General features: G+C 52.7%; 1 protein-coding gene and 1 non-coding gene across 2 annotated transcripts; one reads left to right on the forward strand and one right to left on the reverse strand.

Annotated features, from left to right (window-relative positions):
- Positions 1-6791: 6791 nt before the first annotated feature.
- Positions 6792-6922, reverse strand: LOC123455217. The gene has a single exon (XR_006633762.1).
- A 6493-nt stretch (positions 6923-13415) lies between these two features.
- On the forward strand, positions 13416-14898 carry Gadd45b (growth arrest and DNA damage inducible beta). Its single transcript, XM_004654919.2, has 4 exons — positions 13416-13715; positions 13805-13906; positions 14247-14466; positions 14684-14898. Exons 1-4 carry the CDS (start codon positions 13672-13674, stop codon positions 14795-14797), a joined length of 480 nt encoding a protein of 159 aa, XP_004654976.1. The 5' UTR covers positions 13416-13671; the 3' UTR covers positions 14798-14898.
- Positions 14899-23841: the final 8943 nt, after the last annotated feature.

The raw sequence follows: 23841 nt of genomic DNA on the forward strand, positions 1-23841 counted from the left end.
TCAAGCTTGCTTGAAAAAAATGGTCCCTCGCTGTCCTGCAACAGGTGGAATGGAGCTGGGCCCCGTGGCCATGCGGGTCATCCTAGCACTGGAGAGGCTGATGGCGAGTTTAAAACCAGCCTGAAGTGCATAACTGCACCGTGTCTAAAACAAAAAAATAAAAATTAAAAATTAAAAAAAAAAACGGGGGCTGGTGAGATGGCTCAGCGGTTAAGGTACTTGCCTGCAAGGCCAAAGGACCCAACTTCTATTCCCCAGGATCCACATAAGCCAGATGCACAAGGTGGCACAAGTGTCTGGAACTCGTTTGCAGTGGCTAGTGGCCCTGGCGCACCCATTCTCTCTCTCTTGCTCACTCTATTTGCCTCTCTCAAACTATTAAAAAAAAAAAAAAAAGATTCGGGGCTGGAGAGATGGCTTAGCAGTTAAGGCACTTGCCTGTGAAGCCTAAGGACGCAGGTTGGATTCCCCAGTTCCCCCGTAAGCCAGCTGCACAGGTGGTGCATGTGTCTGGAGTTCATTTGCAGTAGCCAGAGCTCCTCCTGGTGCGCCCATTCTCTCTCTATCTGCCTCTCACATTCTCTTTTTCTCTCTCTCAAATGAATAAATAAAATATGTTTCAGAAAAGATTCAAGGTCACCTTCTACCAAGAAAATTCCAGTTCAGCCTGTGGTACATGAGATTTTGTCTCAAAACAAAGTAGTGGGGCTGGGGATGTGGCTCAGGAACTTACTTGCAAAGCTTGTTGGCCTGAGTTTGGTTTCCCAGCCACCCAGGTAAAGCCAGACAGATACTCGCTTCCAGAAGCAAAAGACACGTGTGCACACAGACACACACGCTCAAATAGACAAATAAAAATAAATTTGGCCAGGTTTGGTGGCACACACCTTTAATCTCAGCACTCATGCGGCAGAGGTAGGAGAATTGCCGTGAGTTTGAGGCCACCATGAGACTACATAGTGAATTCCAGGTCAACCAGAGCTATAGTGAGACCCTACCTAGAAAATAAATAAATAAATAAATAAAATTTAAAACATCCAAACAGGAGGGCATGGTGTTGCACTCTAATCCCAGCACTCAGGAGGCAGAGGTAGGAGAGTTGGTGTAAGTTCGAGGCCAGTCTGAGGCTACATAGTGAATTCCAGGCCAGCCTGGGCTAGAGCGAGACCCTATCTCAAAAATAAATAAATAAAAACATACAAAAACAGTAGTTTGCAAACCCCATCAGAACCTCCACTCTGCAGCGTCTACAGCCATACCACAGGAACGTGCCATCTTCTGAGAAACTCCACTCCACACTGCAGAGAACTGAGTTCCCAACAGAGACATCGGTTAGTTGGACAGGGTCAGCCTATAGAACAGGATTCCTGCAACTTTGCATTATGGGTGCCATTGTGCTTTATTGTTGGGAGCCAGTAAGCATCTTATGGGCTCCAACTACTCCACCCACTGCACCTCCCCACAGAGACATGATACCTGCAAACTTGTCCTTACAACTTATTGTCACCTGAGGACTCCATGAGGGACTCTACCTGTCACATTATTCACCTTCTGCAAGTTGGGCCTAAGCCTCAGAAACCAGCCAGCCAAGAATGCCCTGCTAATTGACTCTGCTGCCTTCCCAAGAGCTACCTCAAAGGTCTTCTTCTGATTTCATTCCTCACACTGACAGGGATAGAAAAGGGCGTGGTCAGAGGTAGAGTGACAGCCTAGAACCCACAGTGAGGGCTGGGGGCGTGGTCAGAGGTAGAGTGACAGCCTAGAACCCACAGTGAGGGCTGGGGGCGTGGTCAGAGGTAGAGTGACAGCCTAGAACCCACAGTGAGGGCTGGGGGCGTGGTCAGCGGTAGAGTGACAGCCTGGAACCCACAGTGAGGGCTGGGGGCGTGGTCAGAGGTAGAGTGACAGCCTGGAACCCACAGTGAGGGCTGGGGGCGTGGTCAGCGGTAGAGTGACAGCCTGGAACCCACAGTGAGGGCTGGGGGCGTGGTCAGAGGTAGAGTGACAGCCTAGAACCCACAGTGAGGCCTGGGGGCGTGGTCAGAGGTAGAGTGACAGTCTAGAACCCACAGTGAGGGCTGGGGGCGTGGTCAGCGGTAGAGTGACAGCCTGGAACCCACAGTGAGGGCTGGGGGCGTGGTCAGCGGTAGAGTGACAGCCTGGAACCCACAGTGAGGGCTGGGGGCGTGGTCAGCGGTAGAGTGACAGCCTGGAACCCACAGTGAGGGCTGGGGGCGTGGTCAGAGGTAGAGTGACAGCCTGGAACCCACAGTGAGGGCTGGGGGCGTGGTCAGAGGTAGAGTGACAGCCTAGAACCCACAGTGAGGGCTGGGGGCGTGGTCAGAGGTAGAGTGACAGCCTAGAACCCACAGTGAGGGCTGGGGGCGTGGTCAGCGGTAGAGTGACAGCCTGGAACCCACAATGAGGGCTGGGGGCGTGGTCAGAGGTAGAGTGACAGCCTAGAACCCACAGTGAGGGCTGGGGGCGTGGTCAGCGGTAGAGTGACAGCCTGGAACCCACAGGGAGGGCTGAGGGCGTGGTCAGAGGTAGAGTGACAGCCTGGAACCCACAGTGAGGCTGGGGGTGTGGTCAGAGGTAGAGTGACAGCCTAGAACCCACAGTGAGGGCTGGGGGCGTGGTCAGAGGTAGAGTGACAGCCTAGAACCCACAGTGAGGGCTGGGGCGTGGTCAGAGGTAGAGTGACAGCCTAGAACCCACAGTGAGGGCTGGGGGCGTGGTCAGAGGGAGAGTGACAGCCTGGAACCCACAGTGAGGGCTGGAGGCGTGGCCAGAGGTAGAGTGACAGCCTAGAACCCACAGTGAGGGCTGGGGGTTTGGTCAGCAGTAGAGTGACAGTCTAGAATAATCCACGGAGGGCTAGGGGCATGGTCAGCGGCTAGCACTTGTCCTAGCATGCTGGAGGCCCCACTGTCTTACAACCATCTCCTTGGCGTTGCCCCCTCCTGACTTCTCGGCTGGTCGCTGCAGTGCCCCCTCACCAGATCTCTACTCAGGTTAGCTCCTGTCTTCTGCAACATGCAGCTTGCCAGGGACTTCCCGCCTATTCCGCGTCGCTGGGCGGGGCTGGGGTGCGGTCCCCCCGATCCTGGACTCTAAGTCCCAGCAAACCCCGCGCGGCCTGGGTGGGTCAGGGCCTCCCGCTCACTTTGGGAGGCGTCCTGTGATTTTCAAAATTTGGCGCTGAGCCTTCCGGGAATCGGCTGTGTCCTCCGAGTCTCCTCCCTGCTCTGCGGGTGGTGAGAGGTGGAAACAGAGACTGGGCAATCAGGGACCACCCTGGGGACCCCCTGTCCCTCCCCTCTCGAGAGCCCGAGGCGAAGGCGGTGCCATCCTAGGGTCGCTCGTCCCTAGCACGAGAAACGTGGTGCCCTTTGCTTTGGGGAGCAGGGACGGTGGCCAGAATCCCTCCCAGCTGTCAGCCCGTCCTCTTCCTCTTCCCTCCCCTGGACAACTGTTCCCGCCCAGGGCTGGATTTTGGCGCCTGATTTTCAAAACAAAATCTCAGCTCAAGGGCAGTGTCTGGCTGTGACTGAATCTTGAATTCTGGAGCCTGGATCTCCCGGACACGGGATTCTGGAGTCTGGATTCCAAATTCCGGATTTTGGATTCTGAGGCCTAGGTTCTAAATTCCGATCCTGGATTCCATATAATGGGAGGCTTTCTTCGGGGTTCTGGGACCTTGGAAGAAGTCCTGGAGCCTGAATTCTGCAGCTGTGGGGAGCTGAGTACCAGAATTTGGAGACTGAACCTAGGAGCAAAAGTTAGAGTGCAGGCCACCACCACCCTAGACCAGAACTCCCAAGTCCAGAGGGAAAACTGGGGGCTGGCAGATAGCTGTCAGTTAAAAGCCCAAGTGTAGTGGTTAAGGCACTTGCCTGGGAAACCTAAGGACCCAGGTTCAATTCTCCAGATCCCATTTAAGCCAGATGCACAAGGTGGTGCATGTGTCTGGAGTTAATTTGCAGTGGCTAGAAGCCCCGGTGTGCCCATTCTCTCTCATTTTCTCGCTCCCTTTCTGTGTCTCAAATAAAAATAATTTTTTAAAGTGTGTGTGTGTGTGTGTGTGTGTGTGTGTTTGTTTGTTTAAGGCCCAAGTGTAGCTTGGCATGGTAGCACATGCCTTTAATCCCAGCACTCAGTAGGAGGATTGCTGTGAGTTTGAGGCCACCCTGAGACTACATAGGGAATTCCAGGTCACCTTGGGCTACAGTGAGACCCTACATCAGAAAGAAAAAAAAGTCCAAGAAGCCAGACACAGCAAGTGAGAGTAAATTCTACAGGAAGTCACTGTTGAAGAGTGAAGCCCAGTGGAGAGGCTCACAGTGTGGAAAGTTTGTTTCAAATAGTGAAAAACATTTGGGGAGAGATACTAGTTACTGCAAAGCATGGGATGTGAGAATGAATGAGCTTCCTAGTGGCAGCTACTCCATCATGAATAGGCCATGGATGCTTAGGCCCTGCACCCTACAAGAAGAGGAAGAACAGCTGGGCATAGTGGTGCATGCCTTTAATACCAGCACTTGGGAGGCAAAAGTAGGAGAATCGCGGTGAGCTCAAGGCCACCCTGAGACTACTTAGGTAATGCCAGGTCAGCCTGAGCTAGAGTGAAACCCTACCTTGAAAAACCAAAAAAAGAAGAGGAAGAACAGAGCAAGGAGTAACAGCACATACCTTTAATCCTAGCACTCTAGAGACAGAGGTAGGAAGATCAAATCAGAGTTCAAGTCCAACCTGAGACTAGAGTGAGTGAGACCCTACCTCAAAGGAAGAACAGTATAATAAGATTTATGGGTGGTGGGGCTTGAACCCCCCCCCCCAAAAAAAGAATGAAAGAATGAGGAGGAGGGCCGGGAGTGGTGGCGCATGCCTTTAATCCCAGCACTTAGGAGGCAGAGTTAGGAGGGTTGCTGTAAATTTGAGACCACTCTGAGACTACATAGTTAATTCCAGGTCAGCCTGAGCTACAATGAGACCCTACCTCGAAAAACCAAAAAAAAAAAAAAAAAAAAAAAATAAAAGTAAATAAAAGAAAAAAAAGAAAAGAAGAATGAGGAGGAAGAAGGAAGGAAGAAAGAAAGGGGTGCTATGAAGATGGCTCAGCAGTTAAAGACCATTGCTTGCAAAACCTGCTGAACAGGGTTCAATTCCTAGGCCACCCACACAAAGCCAGATGCACAGTGGTTGCTAGTATATTTTTTTTTCAGTGCAGGAGGTCCTTGTATATGTGTAAACCAACAGATAAATAATTTTTCTAATATATTTTATTTATTTGAGAAGAGAATGGGCATGCCAGGGCTTCTCTAGACACTGCAAATGAACTCCAGGCACATGCCCCTTGTGCATCAGGCTTTACAAGTGCTCAGTAATCCAAACCTGTGTCTTTAGGCTTTGCAGGCAAGAGCCTTAACCACTGAGCAACCTCTCCAGCCCCAATAAATAAATAATTTTAAAAAGATTTTTAAAATAAGCCGGGCGTGGTGGCACATGCCTTTAATCCCAGCACTCGGGAGGCAGAGGTAGGAGGATTGCTGAGAGTTCAAGGCCACCCTGAGACTATATAGTTAATTCCAGGTCAGTCTGGGCTACAGTGAAACCCTACCTCAGAAAACCAAAAAATAAATAATAAATAAATAAATTTTAAAAAGATTTTTAAAATATTACTATTATTATTATTTTAGAGGGAGAGAATGGGTGTGCCAGGGCCTCCAGCCACTGCAAAAGAACTCCAGATGCATACACTACCTTGTGCTTCTGGCTTACATGGGTCCTGGGGAATTAAATCAGAGTCCTTTGGCTTTGCAGGCATGTGCCTTAATGGCTAAATCATTCCTCCAGCACTAAAAAATGTTTTAAGAGACTACATTCATATAAATCTATTAAATTGTTTCATTATGGGCTCTTGCTAATGTTTTACTGGTCCTAATTTATAAGTAAAATTTTAAGCCTGGCATGGTGGCACACACTTTTAATCCCAGCACTCAGAAAGCTGAGGTAGGAGGCTCATTGAGAGTTTGAAATAGCCTAGGAGTACAGAGTAAATTCCAGGTCAGCCTGAACTAGAGCAAGACCTTACCTTGGGAAAAACAAACAAACAAACAAAAAAACAATTTTGCTTTGTTTTGTTTTGTTTTTTGAAGTAGGGTTTCACTCTAGCCCAGGCTGACCTGGAATTCACTATGGAGTCTCAGGGTGGCCTCAAACTCTCGGTGATCCTCCTACCTCTGCTTCTGAAGTGCTGGGATTAAAGGCATGCACTACCAAGGCCGATATGTTTTTCTTTTACATGCACACTGATGTTAAAATAATTGTTTTTTGCTGGGCATGGTGGCACACACCTTTAATCCCAGCACTCAGGAGGCAGAGGTAGGAGGATCGGGGAGAGTTCGAGGCCACCCTGAGACTCCATAGTGAATTCCAGGTCAGCCTAGGCTTGAGCGAAACCCTATCTTGAAAAAAACAAAAGAAAAAAATAAATAAAGACATGCTGGGCATGGTAGTGCACAACGTCCCTTTGGGAGGCTGAGGTAGGAGGATTGCTGTGAGTTCAAGGCCACACTGAGACTCCATAGTGAAATCCTGGTCAGGCTGGGCTAGTATGAGACCCTATCTTGAAAAACCAAAAAAAGAAAAAAGAAAGAAAGAAAAGAATATATAGGGGGTCAGAGTAAGTACTATGTTAGGTTTGAGGACTCCACTGAAGAAGGTCTTGGGGCATGTTCCCAGATAAGGGACAACTACACCGATTTAACTTTTTTTTTTTTTTTTTTTTTAATGTATAGAGCCATCACACAGAAAACCTGATAACTACACATTTGCTGTCAGCAGAAACCACCTGATGTATGTGACTGTCTATGGTTGCATTGTACAAGTAACAAATGCAATCAATACCAGGACCAGTCACGGACTTACCTTTTTGTATTTGTTTTGTCTTGTTTTAGCATTGCATGGGATGAAGCCCAAGGATCCACTGCTGACCATGTCCCCAGCTCTCACTGTGGGTTCTAGGCTGTCACTCTACCTCTGGCCACACCTCCAGCCCTCACTGTGGGTTCTAGGCTGTCACTCTACCTCTGGCCACACCTCCAGCCCTCACTGTGGGTTCTAGGCTGTCACTCTACCTCTGACCACACCCCCAGTCCTCACTGTGGATTCTAGACTGTCACTCTACCTCTGACCACGCCCCCAGCCCTCACTGTGGGTTCTAGGCTGTCACTCTACCTCTGACCACACCCCCAGCCCTCACTGTGGGTTCTAGGCTGTCACTCTACCTCTGACCATGCCCCCAGCCTCACTGTGGATCCTAGGCTGTCACTCTACCTCTGGCCACACCCCAGCCCTCACTGTGGGTTCTAGGCTAGGCTGTCACTCTACCTCTGGCCACACCCCCAGCCCTCACTGTGGGTTCTAGGCTAGGCTGTCACTCTACCTCTGGCCACACCCCCAGCCCTCACTGTGGGTTCCAGGCTGTCACTCTACCTCTGACCACGCCCCCAGACCTCACTGTGGGTTCTAGGCTGTCACTCTACCTCTGACCACGCCCCCAGCCCTCACTGTGGATCCTAGGCTGTCACTCTACCTCTGACCATGCCCCCAGCCCTCACTGTGGGTTCTAGGCTAGGCTGTCACTCTACCTCTGGCCACACCCCCAGCCCTCACTGTGGGTTCTAGGCAGGGGCACTACTGCAGACCATGCTGCTAGTCTTATTACATTTATTTATTTATTTAAGAGAAAGAGGCAGAGAGAGAGAGAATGGGCATATGCCAGGGTTTGTGGTCACTGCAAACAAACTCCAGATTGCTTGTGCTACCTTGTGCATTTGACCTACATTGGTACTGGGGAATTGAACCAGGGTCATTGGGCTTTCCAGGCAAGTGCCTTAAGTGCTAATCCATCTCTCCAGCCCCTCATTAAGATTTTTGTAGAGTATTTTTCCTTTAGCATTTAGTGTATTGGTCTTTGGTTTTATTTATTTGACAGAGAAAGGGGGAGAAAGAGAAAATGGGCACACCAGGGCTTCCAGCCACTCCAAACGAACTCCAGACGCTTGTGTCCTCTTGTGCATCTGGCTAACATGGGTCCTGGGGAATTGAACCTGGGTCCTTTAGCTTTGCAGGCAAACGCCTTAACTGCTAAGCCATCCCTCCAGCCCAAGATTTTTTTTTAAGTATTTTATTTTTATTTATTGGTTTATTTGACAGAGAAAGAGGGAGAGAGAGTGAGAGAATGGGCAAGCCAGGGCCTCCAGCCACTGAAACAAACTCCAGACTCATGCACCCCCTTGTACATCTGGATAACGTGGGTCCTGGGGAATTGAACCTGGGTCCTTTGGCTTTGCAGGCAAATGCCTTAATCGCCAGAGTGCTGGGATTAAAGGCGTGCATCATCTTGTACGCCCCTCATTATGTTCTGAGGCCACATCTCACTCTAGATCAGGCTGGCCTGGAACTCAAGTCTGTTAATACAGGCAGACCTAGGACTAGGGAAGCTGAAGCAGGAGAAACATAACTTTGAGCAGAGACAAGACTACAAAGGTAGTTCCTGTCTGAAGAAAGAAAAGTAGAAGATAGAGGAGGGCTTCAGAGGGACTGGCCTGCTCACTTCCATGGGAACGTGTGAGGAATACTTTCTGTGTGCTCAAAGCACCGTAGGTCATTCTAAGTCATCCTTTCCATAGCACATTTCTCATGAAAACAGACCTTCAGAGAGGTCGAGGATGCACAACTGCGTTCCTAAACTTTGCAGAAGATCAGACGGTTCGAATCAGGAGACCTTAACCTCAAATAAAACTTCCCTTCCCCCTCAGCCACCTCAGACGCCGTTGCCTGCCCCATACCCCCGCTCTGGGACCATCTCCCACACCTGGTGTATGTTCTCCACACCCTCCACAGTTCCTGTCTTACAAATGTCTGGAAGTTCATAGGATGAGTCACTCCCACCCGGAAACCGCTCCTTGGGGACAGGAATGGAGTCTTGTTCATTTATTCAAAGAAAACATGAGGTCAGCGCCCAGCCTTTCCCTTGATCCCTTGCAGAGATCCAAGTGGCTTCCCGTGAACACCCATCCAGACCCCAGGGTGGGCCTTCTGTCCTCCCTAGATTTCTCCATGTCTCCCACCTCTCTCCAGCGTCTGAGCCCAAATCCTCCCCAAAGCCACCAGACCCTGACCAACCCTGTCTCCGTCCTCCTGCCCCTCACTCCCACTCCCTCTGCTCAGGACACACAGGCCTCTTCATGGCTCCTCCATCACCAGGTCCTATCTGGCTCCCAGGCATTTGCACAGGCTGTGCACTATCTGAAACACCCTTTTCTTAGAACCTCTCAAGTCTATCTTTATCATGATTCATGACTGTCAGGTCTCAGCTGAAATGCCACCCCATCCAGGAAGCCCACCATGACCACCCACCCTATCTGGAGAAGTTCCATACCCCTCCACACCCACTAGTACCAAATCACCTCCAAGCAGGGCAGTGCCACCCAAAACCTGCTTGCAAGAGTGGGTGGGAATGAGCAACACTTCCTGCCCAAAGCCATTCTAGATGATGTTTTTGATGCATTTTTTGGCTCTTAAGTGTTTTGAGCAGTCTCTCCATAGCCCAGGCTAGCCTAGAACTCCCAGCGATCCTCCTGCCTCAGCCTCCTGAGTGCTGGATGACAGGTATGCGCCACCATGTCTAGCTGAGACTATATAGTTAGTTCCAGGTCAACCTGAACTGGAGTGAGACCATGCCCCCCCCAAAAAAGGGGGGCCTCCAGCCACTGCAAATGAACTCCACTCCAGACACATGCACCACTTTGGGCATTCAGCTTTCCATGGGTGCTGGGGAATCAAACCTGGGCTGTCAGGCTTTCATAATCAAGTGTTTTGAACCACTAAGCCATCTCTCCAGCCCCCTTATTTTATTTATTTATTTATTTTTTTTTTTGAGACAGGGCCTTATGTAGCCCAGGCTTGCTTCAAATTGGCTATGTGACTGAGTATGACTTTGAACTCCTGATCTTACTGACTCTACCTCTTCAGTGCTGGCATGACAGATTTGGGTCACCATGCTGGTCTTTCCATTCTGTCTTGATGAAAAATGAAATATGTAGTTCCTCATGGATTCTTGTTTTGTTTTTTCCTTCTTTCTTTCTTTCTTTTCTTTTTTTTTGGTTATTCAATAGGCTCTCACTCTGGCTCAGGCTGACTGGAATTCACTATGTAATCTTAGGCTGCTCAGGCTGGCCTGGAACTCATGGTGATCCTCTTACCTTTGCCTCCCAAGTGCTGGGATTAAAGGTGTGCACCACTACGCCTGGCTTTTTTTTTTTTTTTTTTTAAGGCAGGGTCTTTCTCTAGTCCAGGCTGACATGGAATTCATTCTGTAGTCTCAGCTGGCCTCAAGCTCACAGGGATCTTCCTGCCTCAACTTCCTGAGTGCTGGGATTAAAGGTATGCACCACTACACCTGGCTCTTCATGGATTATGGGGACCATTTGTTTTGATTTAAATTATGGAACCTAAAGCAGGCATGGTGGTGCACGGCTTTAATCCCAGCACTTCGGAGGCAAAGTTAGGAAGATTGCCATGAATTCAAGGTCACCCTGGGACTACATAGTGAATTCCAGGTCAGTCTGGGGTAGAGTGAGACCCTACCTGGAAAAATGAAAATAAATAAATAAATTATCACACTCAAACACACCAAAAAGGGGGCTGGAAAGATGGTTTAGCGTTTTAAGACACATGCCTGTAAAGCCTAAGGACACAAGTTCAATTCCTCATGACCCATGAAGGGCAGCTGCAAAAGGTGGCACATGTGTCTGGACTTTGTTTGCCATGATTAGAGACCCTGGCATTCCCACTCTCTCTATGCCTCTTGTTTCTCTCTCTTTCAAAGAAATAAATAAAAACACCAAAAAAAAAAAAAAAAGAAAGAAAGAAAAAAGAAAAAGAAAACATAAAAAAGCCAAGTGTGGTGGTCCCACCACTCAGGACGCTGAGTTAGGAGGATCAGTCAGTTCCAGGCCAACCTGGGCTACAGAGTGAATTTCAGGCCAGCCTGGGCTACAGACAAACCCTGCTTCAAAAAAAGAAAGTCACCAGGCGTAGTGGCGCACGCCTTTAATCCCAGCACTAGGGAGGCAGAGGTAGGAGGATCGCCGTGAGTTCGAGGCCACCCTGAGAATACAAAGTGAATTCCAGGTCAACTTGGGCTACAGTGAGACCCTACTTTGAAAAACAAACAAACAAAAAAGTCAAGCACAAGATCTAGTGGTTCACATCTATAATCCTAGCACTGGAGCTGAGTCAGAAGGATCACTATGAGTTCGAAGCCAGCCTTAGGCTTTAGAGTGAGTTCCAGGTCAGCCAAAGCTAGAATGGGACCCTGCTTCAAAATATCACAAAAAATAGGAGGAAGAAAAAAAATACAAATTAGGGCTGGAGAGGTGGCGTAGCGGTTAAGGCACACTCCTAAGAAGCCTAGGGTTCCGGGTTAGATTCTCCAAGTCCCATGTTAGCCAGATGCACATGGTGGCGCAGACGTCTGGAGTTCGTTTGCAGTGGCAAGAGACCCTGGTGCGCACATTCTCACTCTCTCTCCTTCTTTCCGTCTCTAATAAATAAATAAAAATAAATCTTAAAAAAATACAAATTGGGCTGGAGAGATGGCTTAGCGGTTAAGCGCTTGCCTGTGAAGCCTAAGGACCCCGGTTCGAGGCTCGATTCCCCAGGACCCACGTTAGCCAGACGCACAAGGGGGCACAGGCGTCCGGAGTTCGTTTGCAGTGGCTGGAGGCCCTGGGGTGCCCATTCTCTCTCTCGGTCACTTTCAAATAAATAAATAAATAAATAAACATAAAACAAAAAATTTAAAAAAATACAAATTATCCCGTTGTCCCTCACATCCCTCCTCCCTTTCCGGAAGCCGCGTGCGTAGGGCCCTCCACGGCCGCCAGAGGGCGCCTCCGCCCCTCGAACTCGCGGCACCTTTCGCGCCTCAGCCGGTGGGCGGCGCGGAGGAGGCTGGATGAGTCAGCCAGACCTGTGGCCGGGGACAGCGGGGGGGTGGGGGGGGTGGACCGACCCCAGGGCGGCGCAGGAGGGGACGCAGATGCAGGTGTGAGTCACCGGGAGCCCCCGTGCACCGTGGGAGACAGTCCCACGCAGGGTCTGCCTGCCTGGCTCGCGTCTTGCCTCCCCCTGCACACACACTCCTTCACCACCAGCAGCTACCCCGTGGTTCCAGCCACAGCCTCGCCAGCCTCAGTTTCCACTTCTGCATAAACACAGATAGATGCACATGGGCTCTGCTCGCTGGCTCCCGGGTACAAAGGAAGCTAGCGGCAGGGAAGTGGCCCGTGAGCCGGGTTGCACACTGCACCAATGTCAGCACCCAGCGGGGAGCAGGGATGTGCAAGTGGTTGTCATCCAAGCGGCAGGGTGGGGTGCAGACCGGGTCGATCAGGCGGCGGGGTTGGCGGGGAGGGCATACTGGACTGGGCAGGCTGCAGGGCCAGCCAGCAGGGCCAGCCAGCAGAGGGCGGGCAGCTCGCGCGGCCTGCAAGCCTGGGCACCTGCGCCGCCCACGCGCACCCCACCCTGAAACTCTCCGGAGGGCTGGGGGTGCCCGCACTCTTTCCCAAGGCCCTTGCATCTGCAGGGACCCCTAAGTCGCCGAAGAGAACATTGTGCAGCGCCCACTGTGTACCTTTTATTAGATAAGGCCAATGTGCAATTTTCAAAGGAGGGGGGTGTCTTTGTGGTCTTCGCTTTTGGGGGGACCTCAAAGGCCCTCTAAACTTATTGAGCACTTACTGTATACCCCTGGCGTTATTTAATTCGGGTTCCAAATAAACAACGCTGGGGCTGCGATCATCAGTCTGGGGGACCCCAAAGGTAAGAAAAAGCCCCCCCCCCAAAAAAAAACCTACAACCAGGGAGGTATCAGGTTGCAAAGTAGGCCCTTTTCTCACTCAGCCCCAACTTCTGGGAGCTGGGGAAAGGTCTGGGCTGTGCTGGGGACTCTCCGAGGACGAGCAGGGGATTCCAGACCCTTCCTCCCGAAAGTCCAGGCCGCCTCGCGCGCTGGAAATCCCGCGCGCGCCCCGAACCGCGGCGCGGCTGCCGGGAAATCAGGAGAAAACTTCTGGTTTTGCTTTTTTTTTTTTTTCTGTCTCTCTCCTTTCTGGCACTCAGAGGTGCGCTCCTCCCAGCTCTCGCCCCCACGTGGGGCTTCCCGGAGCTACGCCCCGCCCCTCTCCGAACCTCCCACCAATAGCAGAGCGTGTTACTCTGGCCTTTGTCTCTCCACCAATTGAAGCTACGCTGAGTTCCGACGAGTCCCCGCCTCCAGAGGCCAAGTCTATAAATGACGGCGCGCTGGCTGTTGCGAGCTCATTACCCCGCGGCGGCGGACTGGGTCGCTCCTGGGAACTCTTGGTTTCGTCGCCTGGGAGTTGGGGAGTTTACAGTCTTTTCCGCGTCTGTTTCATTTTTCCTTTTTGGTTGGTGGAGGAGGAGACTCCCACCACTTGAAGACGATCTCAGAAGGTTTTGTTCCGTGGGAAGGTGTTGGGTTCTCTGGTTCGGATTTTTTTTTCTTCTTTTGCACACTTTCCCGTGGGAGACTGTCGCGAGGGATTTTTATCCACTGTGGATTATAACTGCAACATGACTCTGGAAGAGGTCGTGGCGTGCGACAACGCGGCGCAGAAGTGAGTGTCGTGGCCAAGATCGCAGGCCCGGGACTCGGAGCGTCCTGCCCGGCGTTTAACCTTCTTCCCCCCCCCCCCCAACATTTCAGGATGCAGTCCGTGACCGCCGCTGTGGAAGAGCTGCTGGTGGCCGCGCAGCGCCAAGACCGCCTCACGGTGGGGGTGTACGAGTCGGCCAAGCTGATGAATGTGTGAGTCACCCCCACTTTTTTGTTGTTCCCGGGAGTGGGTGGGGGCGCCCCTCTGTGAACAACAGCATACCCCCCTGTGTTGCACGCGTCCCTGAGGACTTCCCCCTCCCCCAGTGTGCACTGTACTGGGGACGGGGTGCATCCTCACATTGCAAGTTTTTGCAAGACGGTCCCCTCCCGTGACTTTTTAGGCCGTGCACCCTCCCCTCCCCCACACCAGCAGCATGCAAACCACCCCAACTCCTGCACCCTTGCAGCTTTTCCTGCACGCAAAGTGTCCCCTCCCCATACCTTCTCGCCCCTCCTCTGACTCACCTCTCCTTTTCCTCCCACTTTACAGGGACCCTGACAGCGTGGTCCTGTGCCTCTTGGCTATAGACGAAGAGGAAGAAGACGTTGCCCTGCAAATCCATTTCACCCTCATCCAGTCCTTTTGTTGCGACAATGACATCGACATTCTCCGTGTGTCTGGCATGCAGCGGCTGGCGCAGCTTCTGGGAGAGCCGGCCGAGACCCTGGGCACCACCGAGGCCCGAGATCTCCACTGCCTCCTAGTCACGGTGAGTCCGCCCCCCACCCCGCCCCACCCTGGGCACCTGAGCCCGTGTTTGTCAACAAAGTCTGGCTGCCCGGTCCCACACCAGCTCAGCACTCAGCCACGCTCGGTATGTCCCGTGGGCAGTCCAGTCACCTCGGAAGCTATTTTGAGCCTGTCTGTTTTTACCCTTATCCAACTCCTAGAGCTCCTACTGAACCCTTCCTCTTTTCTCCTCACAGAATCCTCACACTGACTCTTGGAAAAGCCAGGGCCTGGTAGAGGTCGCCAGTTACTGTGAAGAGAGCCGGGGCAATAACCAGTGGATCCCCTATATCTCGCTCCAGGAACGCTGAGGCTCTTTCCAGCATCCCAACCTGTTGAGTTGCTGCCAAAAAAAAAAAAATTTAATACATATTTGACACTCCCTCCCCCTTCCCCAGAACAAACCCCCCCCCAAAAAAAACCAACCCAACCCGTTGAGATCATGGGGGCAGAGTCACTGAGACTTGAGACGTGGAGAGGGGAGTGTGAGGCCACCACCAGGGCCACAGAGCCTGGAGCGGCGCCCGAGGCGGTCACTGAGACCGGAGAAGATGAAGGGCCCCGGGGTCAGCAGAGAGAGGGACCCTGGACCCAGGCAGCGTGAAGAGCCGAAGCCAGAGGCGGGAGCTGCTGGCCAGCCAGTGGGGAGGGTCTGGACTCATCACCCGCAATGCTGCCGGCATTTGTGCAGTGTGCGACTTGGTTGACGGGGGTGACGACCCTCGTCCTCGCGGGACCAGCACTTGGGAGCTGGGGCCGGACATTGTCCTGGGCCGGCGACCTCCCGGTTTGCAAATTCTAGGACGAAATCTTATTTTGTTACTTGTGCTGAAACAGACGAAATGCTTAGAGGCATACATATATTTTTATTTCTACTACGTTGTAATAAATTTTTAAAGACTCTGTTTTCTGGTGTCCTTTGGGGAACCGTGATCCCCCGAGCGCCCGGGCCCTGCAGCGTCCCGAGGAAGTGTCACTTAAGACCCCATTAGCAGTCCCGAGCTCTGCAGAAAACAGTGTCTCTTTCTGCGTCCCGGCGCCAGCGCCCAACGCCGGCAATTTTTTTCCCCCTTCTCTAGCAATTAAAGAGGCGGGTTTATTACGAAACCTGGCTGCCGAGCCACCTCTTACCCGCTGCGCTGGAGCCGCCTGGTCCGGCTGCCTGGGGCAGAGGCTGTGGCCACTGACCACTGCCAGGCCGGGACAGCCTTTGCAGGGATCATCCACCCACCCACCCACCCTCTCTTTCCGAAGATAGGCCTGATTGCACGGAAGAAAGAAAAAAAAATTTTTCTTTGTCGCTTTTCCCCAAAGCAGAAAAGTGGCCTGTGTGTGTGCGCGCGCGTGCCAGTGGTGTGTGTGTGGGCGTGTGTGCAGTAATGTGTGTGTGGACTGTGCTTTGCTCTAAACCGAAACTCCTCTCCGCCCCCTCCCCGGGTGCGCCAGCCTCAGTCTGCAGGTCCACACAATGGACGTGCCCTGGGCTCCCAAGCCTCCAAGCTGTGACCTTTTCGTGCAGCCCCACGTGGGCACAGGAAACTCCCGGAAGTCATGGGGTGGGGAAGCCCCAGGGGGGAGTCCCGGGAATCCCTGATTTGGCGGAGGGAGGGAGGGAGAGCCCGAGTGGAGAGTTCATTTAGTGGACCCCCCTGTGTGGTGGGGCGATGGAGGTTGGGGCTTGGGGGGGGGTTACAGGTGTGGGAGAGGGGAGGAGGATGGTGAGGAGGTCAGGGCTAAGAGGATGTCCTGGTGTGGAGGAGGGGAAGAGGTGAGAAGGGGAGGTGAGAGAGGCTAAAGGTATACTGGTTGGAGCTGTGGGAAGGGGGGGGGACCCCACAGGATTAGGAGTTAGGGGGGCTTGGACAATTGGAGACTCTGGAAAGGGATGTAGGGGGGTTTCCGAGGGGTAAGAGCTGTGGGCAGAGATAAAGGGGACCCAGGAGGAATGAGGGTACCTAGGCAGTACCTAGTCCTTAGGCAGGAGTGGGAGAAGGAATGTTAGTGAGGGCCATCCAGAGAGGGCAGGGGACTGGGTGGTAGGGGTGGGAAGACTGGAGAATTCAGGTGTGGAAAGTCAAGGGGGGGTTGGGCGGGAGGTCTAGGGCAACTAAGCTCAGGCTCCTCCCAGCAGGCAGGTGACCCCCCCAGGCAGGTCCTTGCTGGCTCCACACAGGACCTGTGCTCTGCTGTCCCCTTCCTATCCTGGCCATGTACTAGAACCTGGAGTCCTCTCTTGCTGTAGCCTCTGGGTCCTCTGACTATTGTCTCCTAAGACCACAGGACCCCAAGGACAAACATAGTGTAGGGCACAGTCGTGGGACCCTATGGCAGTGCCTTCACTGCCCCATGCCTCAGTTTCCCCCTCTGAAAAAAAATGTCATCCGTAGGAATATTGTGAGGTCTTCCTGACCCATCCCAGAGGTGGACAGGAACTTTGTTCCTCACCCTGCCACAGGTCACCACAGAAGTCGGGTTCCTTTCATCCATAAATTTGACCCCGGTTCTGGGAGGAATCGGTCACTGACCCACTTTCTAGAGGAGGAGACCAAGGCTCCGAATGAAATAGCTAGAGTCTGGAATTATGACTGGGAGAATGGACAGTCCAAGGAGACAACAAGGCAGTTGACGGGAGACTGTGCCCCAAACTGTCCCCCGTCCCCTAGGGTTCATATTGGATCCCAGAGAAGTCACAGGTCACTGGGTTTCATTCCTATCCTGGGCCACTGCCCTTGGGGACACGACAGGCTCCCAGGATGCCAGTGTCTTTGGACATAGATCAGGAAATGTTAGCCACTTGGCAGCTGTAGTTCACCTGGGTGTGGGGCACAGAAAACCATGAGTGCACTCCACCACACAGCGAGGAGCGTTATTATAAACCCCTGGTCCTGCACCACCCGCTTCTGGCCCCAATCCTGTTCCTTTTGACCAAGTTATTGAACCTCGCTGAAGTCACTTTCCTGTGACACACTCATGAAACTCCAGGAACACGGGTCAGCACTGCCAGGACTCATACCCCATACAATAACAATACTGGTGGGCACCAAACCTACCTCAAAAGTTTTCAACATTCTAGCTATCTCCGTGAACCTCCTTCTCCAAGCACCTCTACCGCTGACCATGCCTCAGCCCTCACTGAGGGTTCTAGGCTGTCCACTGTACTGCTGACCACGTCCCCCCGCCCTCACTGTGGATTCTAGGCTGTCACTCTACCCCTGACCACGCCCCCAGCCCTCACTGTGGGTTCTAGGCTGTCACTACCACTGACCACTGTGAATCCACAGTGAGGGCTGGGGGAGTGGCTGGGACTGCCTAGAATGTACCAGTTAGGGGTGTGACTGACCTTCTTCCATGTCTCTAATGCTTTACCCTAGCTGTTTACTTTTTATGGATTTATTTATTTATTATTACTGGGCTCAACCATGCAGTCCTGATCCTCCTGCACGAGCCTTTGGGCGCTGGGATTTCCAGCCTGAGTGTCACCACACCCTACAAACAGTCATGACCTTCCTCTGGCCTTGAGCTCTACAAGCCCTGCCTCCACTGGTCCATCCACCTCTCACAGATGTTCACGTGGGACATGCGGGAGATAAGAGATCCACAGGTGCCCCAGGTGACTCTGGATCACTCCAGAGACCCCAAAAGGCTCACAGAGTGACCCCCAGCTCAAAACCACCAAGGACGCCCAGACACTGCAGACAAGCACAGGCGAGGCTTTCCTGCCCTTTCTGGATTGTTCTAGGTTCCTCGTTCCCACCCCACCCCCATTCCTGGAGGCAGCGGGTCCCCAAGCCCCTCATGGGGTGGAGGGCGAAGGCCTTCATTTGCACCAGGGAGAGCCCACTCAGCACGAGCATATGCGTGGGGCCCACGCTGCGAGCTCACACGTGGGCAGCAGTGTGCAGGCGGTGTCCACGCATCCAGCAGGAGCATCATAAATGCTTTTCAGAGCTCCAGGGGCAGCAAGGCAGGGCAGGGTGCAGCCCTTTACAGGCAACTGAGTTTTGGATCTTGTTTTTGACTTTGCCTTTTTTTTTTTTTTTTTTTTTTAGGTAGGGCCTTACTCTACTAGCCCAGTCTCAGGGTGGCCTCCAAGTGGCAGCGATCCTCCTACTTCTGCCTCCCTCCCGAGGGCTGGGATTAAAGGTGTGCGCCTCCTTTTTATAACTATTGTTGGTAGTTTAGCCAGAGTGACTCTGTTTCCCTGCCCATGCAAGGGAAAGTCGATGGCCCTCCCAAGTGGTGCAGGAGGCAGGTCGCCCAGAACCCTCTATGATGACCAGACCTGACGCTGCGCCCCCATCCCCCAGCCCCGTGCCGGCCTCCGCCCCCTAAATGTCTTCTGCCAGAGGCAGAGACGGTCCAGCGGGTGTCCCCTGCAGTCGCCCGTGGGGTAGCCCGTCCCCGCCCCTGGCGGCACAGACCCTCCTGTGGTGAGCGGCGCCGGCCGGGCGCGGTGCCAGAACCCAGAGCCGGGAATAGCCGGCGCCGCCCGCCAGCCCACGCCCACCCGAGCCAGCCCCGCGCGGGTGCCCGCCTTCACGCGGGGAAGCCTCCCAGAGCAGGCTTACTGTGTGCCAGCCCCGCATTTTCATGCGTGCTGTCCTGCAGGTGAGGGGGGGGGGAGGAGCCTCCAGGAGCAGGCCTACTGTGTGCAACTCCCGAGTGTGTGCAAAGCCTATGGTGTGCGATTCCTGAGCACGCGCAGAGCCCACTGCTGGTAGCTTCTTTCTTGCATGCATGGCTTACTGTGTGCAGACACCCACATGTATGTAAACTCTTGCAGAAAGTACACATAGGCCCTCAGAACAAGCGTCACAGCGGAGGCACCTGGTAGTTTCATTTTTCTTTCTTTTTATTTATTTTATTTATTTGTTTGTAAAGGGGGTTGGAGAGCCTGGGCACTCCAGGGCTTCTCACCACTGCAAATGAACCCTAGATGCATGCGCCACTTGGTTTATCTGGCTTTACATGGATTCTGGGGAATTGAACAGTAGCAAGTGCCTTTAACCACTGAGCCGTCACTCCAGCCTTCTTTCTTGCTTTTTGAGTAACATGTAACCCAGGCTGGCCTAAATCTTGCTATGTAACAGAGGATGACCTTGAACTCCTGACACACTGGCCCCCACTTCCAAAGTGGTGGGATAACAGGGATGCACTGCCAGGCCCAGTTTATGCAGCGCTGGGATTTGAACCCAGGGCTTTGTGCACGCTAGACAAGCATTTTACGCACTGAACCCCAGCCCTGGCTACCCCACTTCCAAACATCTATGGTGCACAAGTGCTCCTGTGTGAAGCCCCCAATATGTGCACTGTATTTAATAAGCAGGATGTTGCGGATGTTTCTATGTTTAAAGGTCCATGGTGTGGCTAGGGGTGAGCTCAGTAATGGAGTGCCCTGCAGAGGAAGCAAGGCTTTGGTTTCTTCCACCAGCCGAGAGAGAGAGAGAGAGAGAGAGAGAGAGAGAGAGAGAGAGAGAGAGAGAGAGAGAGAGAGGGGGAGGGAGGGAGAGAGAGAGGGGGGGGAGAGGGAGGGAGGGGGAGGGAGAGAGGGTGAGGGAGAGAGAGGGGGAGGGAGAGAGAGGGGAGAGAGAGAAAATGAACAGCAAGCAAAAATTGGCCAACAGTATCCAATTCTGTAAGCACCCAAGTTGTCCAGAGACCCACCCAATGTATAGAAGTGTGTACTGTACGTGACAGTTTGGGAGGGGAGCAGTGTGCAGGGGTGTCCCCTCCCTGTCTAAGGGCCCTTTGGATGTGCCTGACTTCATTCCACTTTGGGGAGACTCTGCCCACTTGGATTCTGGCTTCAATTTTGAGGGGCTCTGTGGAAGTGTGCCCTGGAAAGGGGATTTTATTTCCCAGAGGTGAAGTCTCAGGCAAGCTGGGCTTGGGGAGGGGGCTGGGCTTCTGGAGCCTTCCAGGAAGCCCTGGGGGCAGGTGCAAGGAAAGTCAGTCTCCGTGGGCAGGACGCCAGCCCTTGGCTTCCCTGAAACTGGGCACAGCAGCTGGGAGAGGTTTCCGGGCCTGCCCAACCCCACCTGGCCCCAGGCACTCTCGGGGAGATGGGCGGGGTTGGCAGGCTGGCACCCCACAAGCAGCCAGGCTCAGTCTGCACAGGTCTGCACACGAGCCGCCCACGGACCCGGGTGCACATTCACGGGGGGGGGGGGGTGCACGCAGCAGAGTGTAAACTCATACTTTCAGAGGACATAGGACTTGTCCATGATCACAGGCCAGGCCCCCACCTACCTTCAGGCGGCAGATGCATTTGCTTAATGGACGCCTGCAGCAGCGCCTAACAGTTTATTAACACTTGGTAAATATTTGTTTAGCGGACAGATGCATGAATGTAGGACATTTTCCTTTGTAAGTGTGTACCCAGCTACATCCAGGCCCTTGGAAGAGACATGTGGCGCACGTATGGGAGGTTGGGGACAAACCTGCACCTGCCTCACTCTAACTCATTCACAGAAACCACAGACACTAAATCTTCCTGTGATGGACCACTTTTTTTAAAAAAGTATACCCTTTTTGTTCCTTTTTTCATTAAATATTTATTTATTTGCAAGTAAGCAGAGATTGGGAGAGAGATGGAGGGCGAATGAGTGCACCAGACCCTGGAGCCACTGCAAATGCCTGCACCACTTTGTGCATCTGACTTTACGTGGGTCCTAGGGGATCAAACCAGGGTCATTAGGCTTTGCAGGCAAGTGCCTTAACTGCTGAGCCATCTGTCCAGCCCCTGGGCCACTATTTATAATCTTTTCTTTCTTTCTTTTCTTCTCTTTATATTTTTCTTAGGTCGGGTCTCACTCTAGCCTGGGCTGACCTGAAATTCACTATGTAGTCTCAGGCTGGCCTTGAACTCAGCAATCTTCTTCCTACCTCTGCCTCCCAAGTGCTAGTACTAAAGGCGTGTGCCACACTGGCAGAGAGAAAGAATGGATGTGCCCGCACTTCCAGCTGCTGCAAATGAACTCCAGACACATGCACCACTTTGTTTTGTGTATCTGGTTTACATAGGCACTGAGGAACCAAACTCAGATTATTAGACTTTGGAGTGCCCTAACCACTGAGCTACCTCTCTAGCCCACTATTTTTTTTCCTTTTATTTATTTATTTTTTATTTTTTATTTTATTTTATTTTTTTGGTTTTTCGAGGTAGGGTCTCACTCTGGTCCAGGCTGACCTGGAATTAACTCTGTCATCTCAGAGTGGTCTTAAACTCATGGCAATCCTCCTACCTCTGCCTCCCGAGTGCTGGGATTAAAGGCGTGCACCACCACGCCCGGCTCTTTTTTTCCTTTTAAATTGAGGCAGGATCTCAGGTAACCCAGGCTAGTCTTGAACTGTGTGTAACTATAACAGCTGAGGATGGCCTTGAATTGCTGATCTTCCTGCCTCCACGTGACAAGGGTTGGATGACCGGCATGCGCCACCGTGACTGGTTTATGCCCTTCAGGTGATGAACTCTGGACTTGGTGCCTACTACACAAGAGTTCTACCCAGTGAACTACATCCCTGTCTCTGGTCCATATTTTATACAAATGACTTCTTGCTCTTTTGTCCCCTGTGTCTGCCTGGAAACCTCTTTCCTCACCTGGGGCCACCAGGGCACAGGGAGGTCTTCCCCTCCCCACAATGCTTCAAGATGGAAAGGCTCTGGGATTTAAGCCATCCCCAGCAGAACACACCAAAAAAAAAAAAAACAACACTAAAGCCAGAATGGATGGTTTCAGAACTGCGTAGGGTTTGTGGGGGATGGGAGAATACCTTCCAGATACGGCCAAAAACCTCCTTACCTTTCACAGTGGGGAAACTGAGGCATGGAGAGAGGGGAGGGACTTTCTGTTCAGATGGCAGGAAAAAAAAAAAGCTTTCATTCCCAGACAGCTAGCAACAGCAGGTTCCCAAGGTTGCTGCTGATATAAGGGTGGGAACAGGAAGGTGGTGACCCCTGCTGGGAGAAGGGTGGAGGAGGGAAGGCAAGTGGGCCACAGATTCCCTCCTGCTCACATATGGGAGTCTTCCCCTCTCTTCTTCTTCTTCTTCTTCATTTTAATTTTTTATTTTCGAGGTAGAGTCTCACTCTAGCCCAGGCTCACCTGGAATTCACCATGTAGTCTCAGGATGTTCTTGAACTAACAGTGATCCTCCTAACCCTGCCTCCCAAATGCTGAGATTAAAGGCTTGTGCCAGGGCGTCCTGCTTTCATTGTTTAGAGCTCCCCCCCCCACCTCCCCTGCGAGGTGGGGGTCTCACTCTGGCTCAGCCTGACCTGTAGTTCACTATGTAGTCTCAGGGTGGCCTGGAACTCACGGGGATCCTCCTACCTCTGCCTCCTGAGTGCTGGGATTAAAGGCCTGTGCCACCAAGCCCAGCTGGCTTTCTTCGAGGTAGGGTCTCACTTTAGCTCAGGCTGACCTGGAATTCACTATGTAGTCTCAGGGTGGCCTTGAACTCAGGCTATCCTCCTACCTCTGCCTCCCAAGTGCTGGGATTAAAGGCGTGCACCAACAAGCCTGGCTTGGTTTTCACACTTGGCTTTCAGTTTTTTAAGGCAGGGTCTCATGCTAGCCCAGACTAACCTGGAACTCACTTTGTAGCCCCGACTGCCCTTAAACTCACAGTGATCCTCCTGTCTCAACCAGTACTGGGCTTAAGAAATCACGCCCAGTTCTTTGCATGGATGTTTGAGTGAGTTTCTGATTTTAATACTGCACCATAAAAGTGCCGTGGCCCTAAATTTCCACTTCTGTTGGATAATGTCTAGGTGTGGGTGGCCAGGACCTCTTGACCCGTGCTAAGTACTATTCCTACACCCACTAGAAATACATCAGACTCTGTCTGTCCCTCTGTCTCCCTGTGACACACAGGCACGGAACAGACAGGGACACCCATCATTTATTCTTGGCAGACCCTCCAGGACCCACGCAGGTACCCAAGGCTTCCCCACCCCATGGAAAGCACCAAACGGCTGGGTCCTGGCCCCCGCCCAAAGCTTGGTCTCGCCCCAGACAAGCTGCAGACACTCGGCGATGTGTTCATCTTCCAGCCAGCCCGGCTCACCCCGGCGGTAATTAGCTCCTAGACTGGTGGGGAGACGGTGAACAGTCTCGCAGTCATCGTGGCGGCCCCACGCCCACTGCAGGCCGGGGGCACCTGCAGGGTGGTGTCCAGGCTGGGGACGACGCAGCTTGGGAACTGAACTGGGTGGTCCCCTGACCTGGAGAGTCAGGCCAGGGTTCCCACGCGCTGCACAGATCCGAGCCACGCGTGCGCCCACGGCACGGTCCCCCCACCCCGCGGGATCGCGTCCCTGGGTGGGAGGGGCTTCCAGACGCCCGTGACCTCC

The sequence above is a fragment of the Jaculus jaculus genome, chromosome 15 (genome assembly GCF_020740685.1).
Source record: "Jaculus jaculus isolate mJacJac1 chromosome 15, mJacJac1.mat.Y.cur, whole genome shotgun sequence".
Lineage (NCBI taxonomy): Eukaryota > Metazoa > Chordata > Mammalia > Rodentia > Dipodidae > Jaculus > Jaculus jaculus.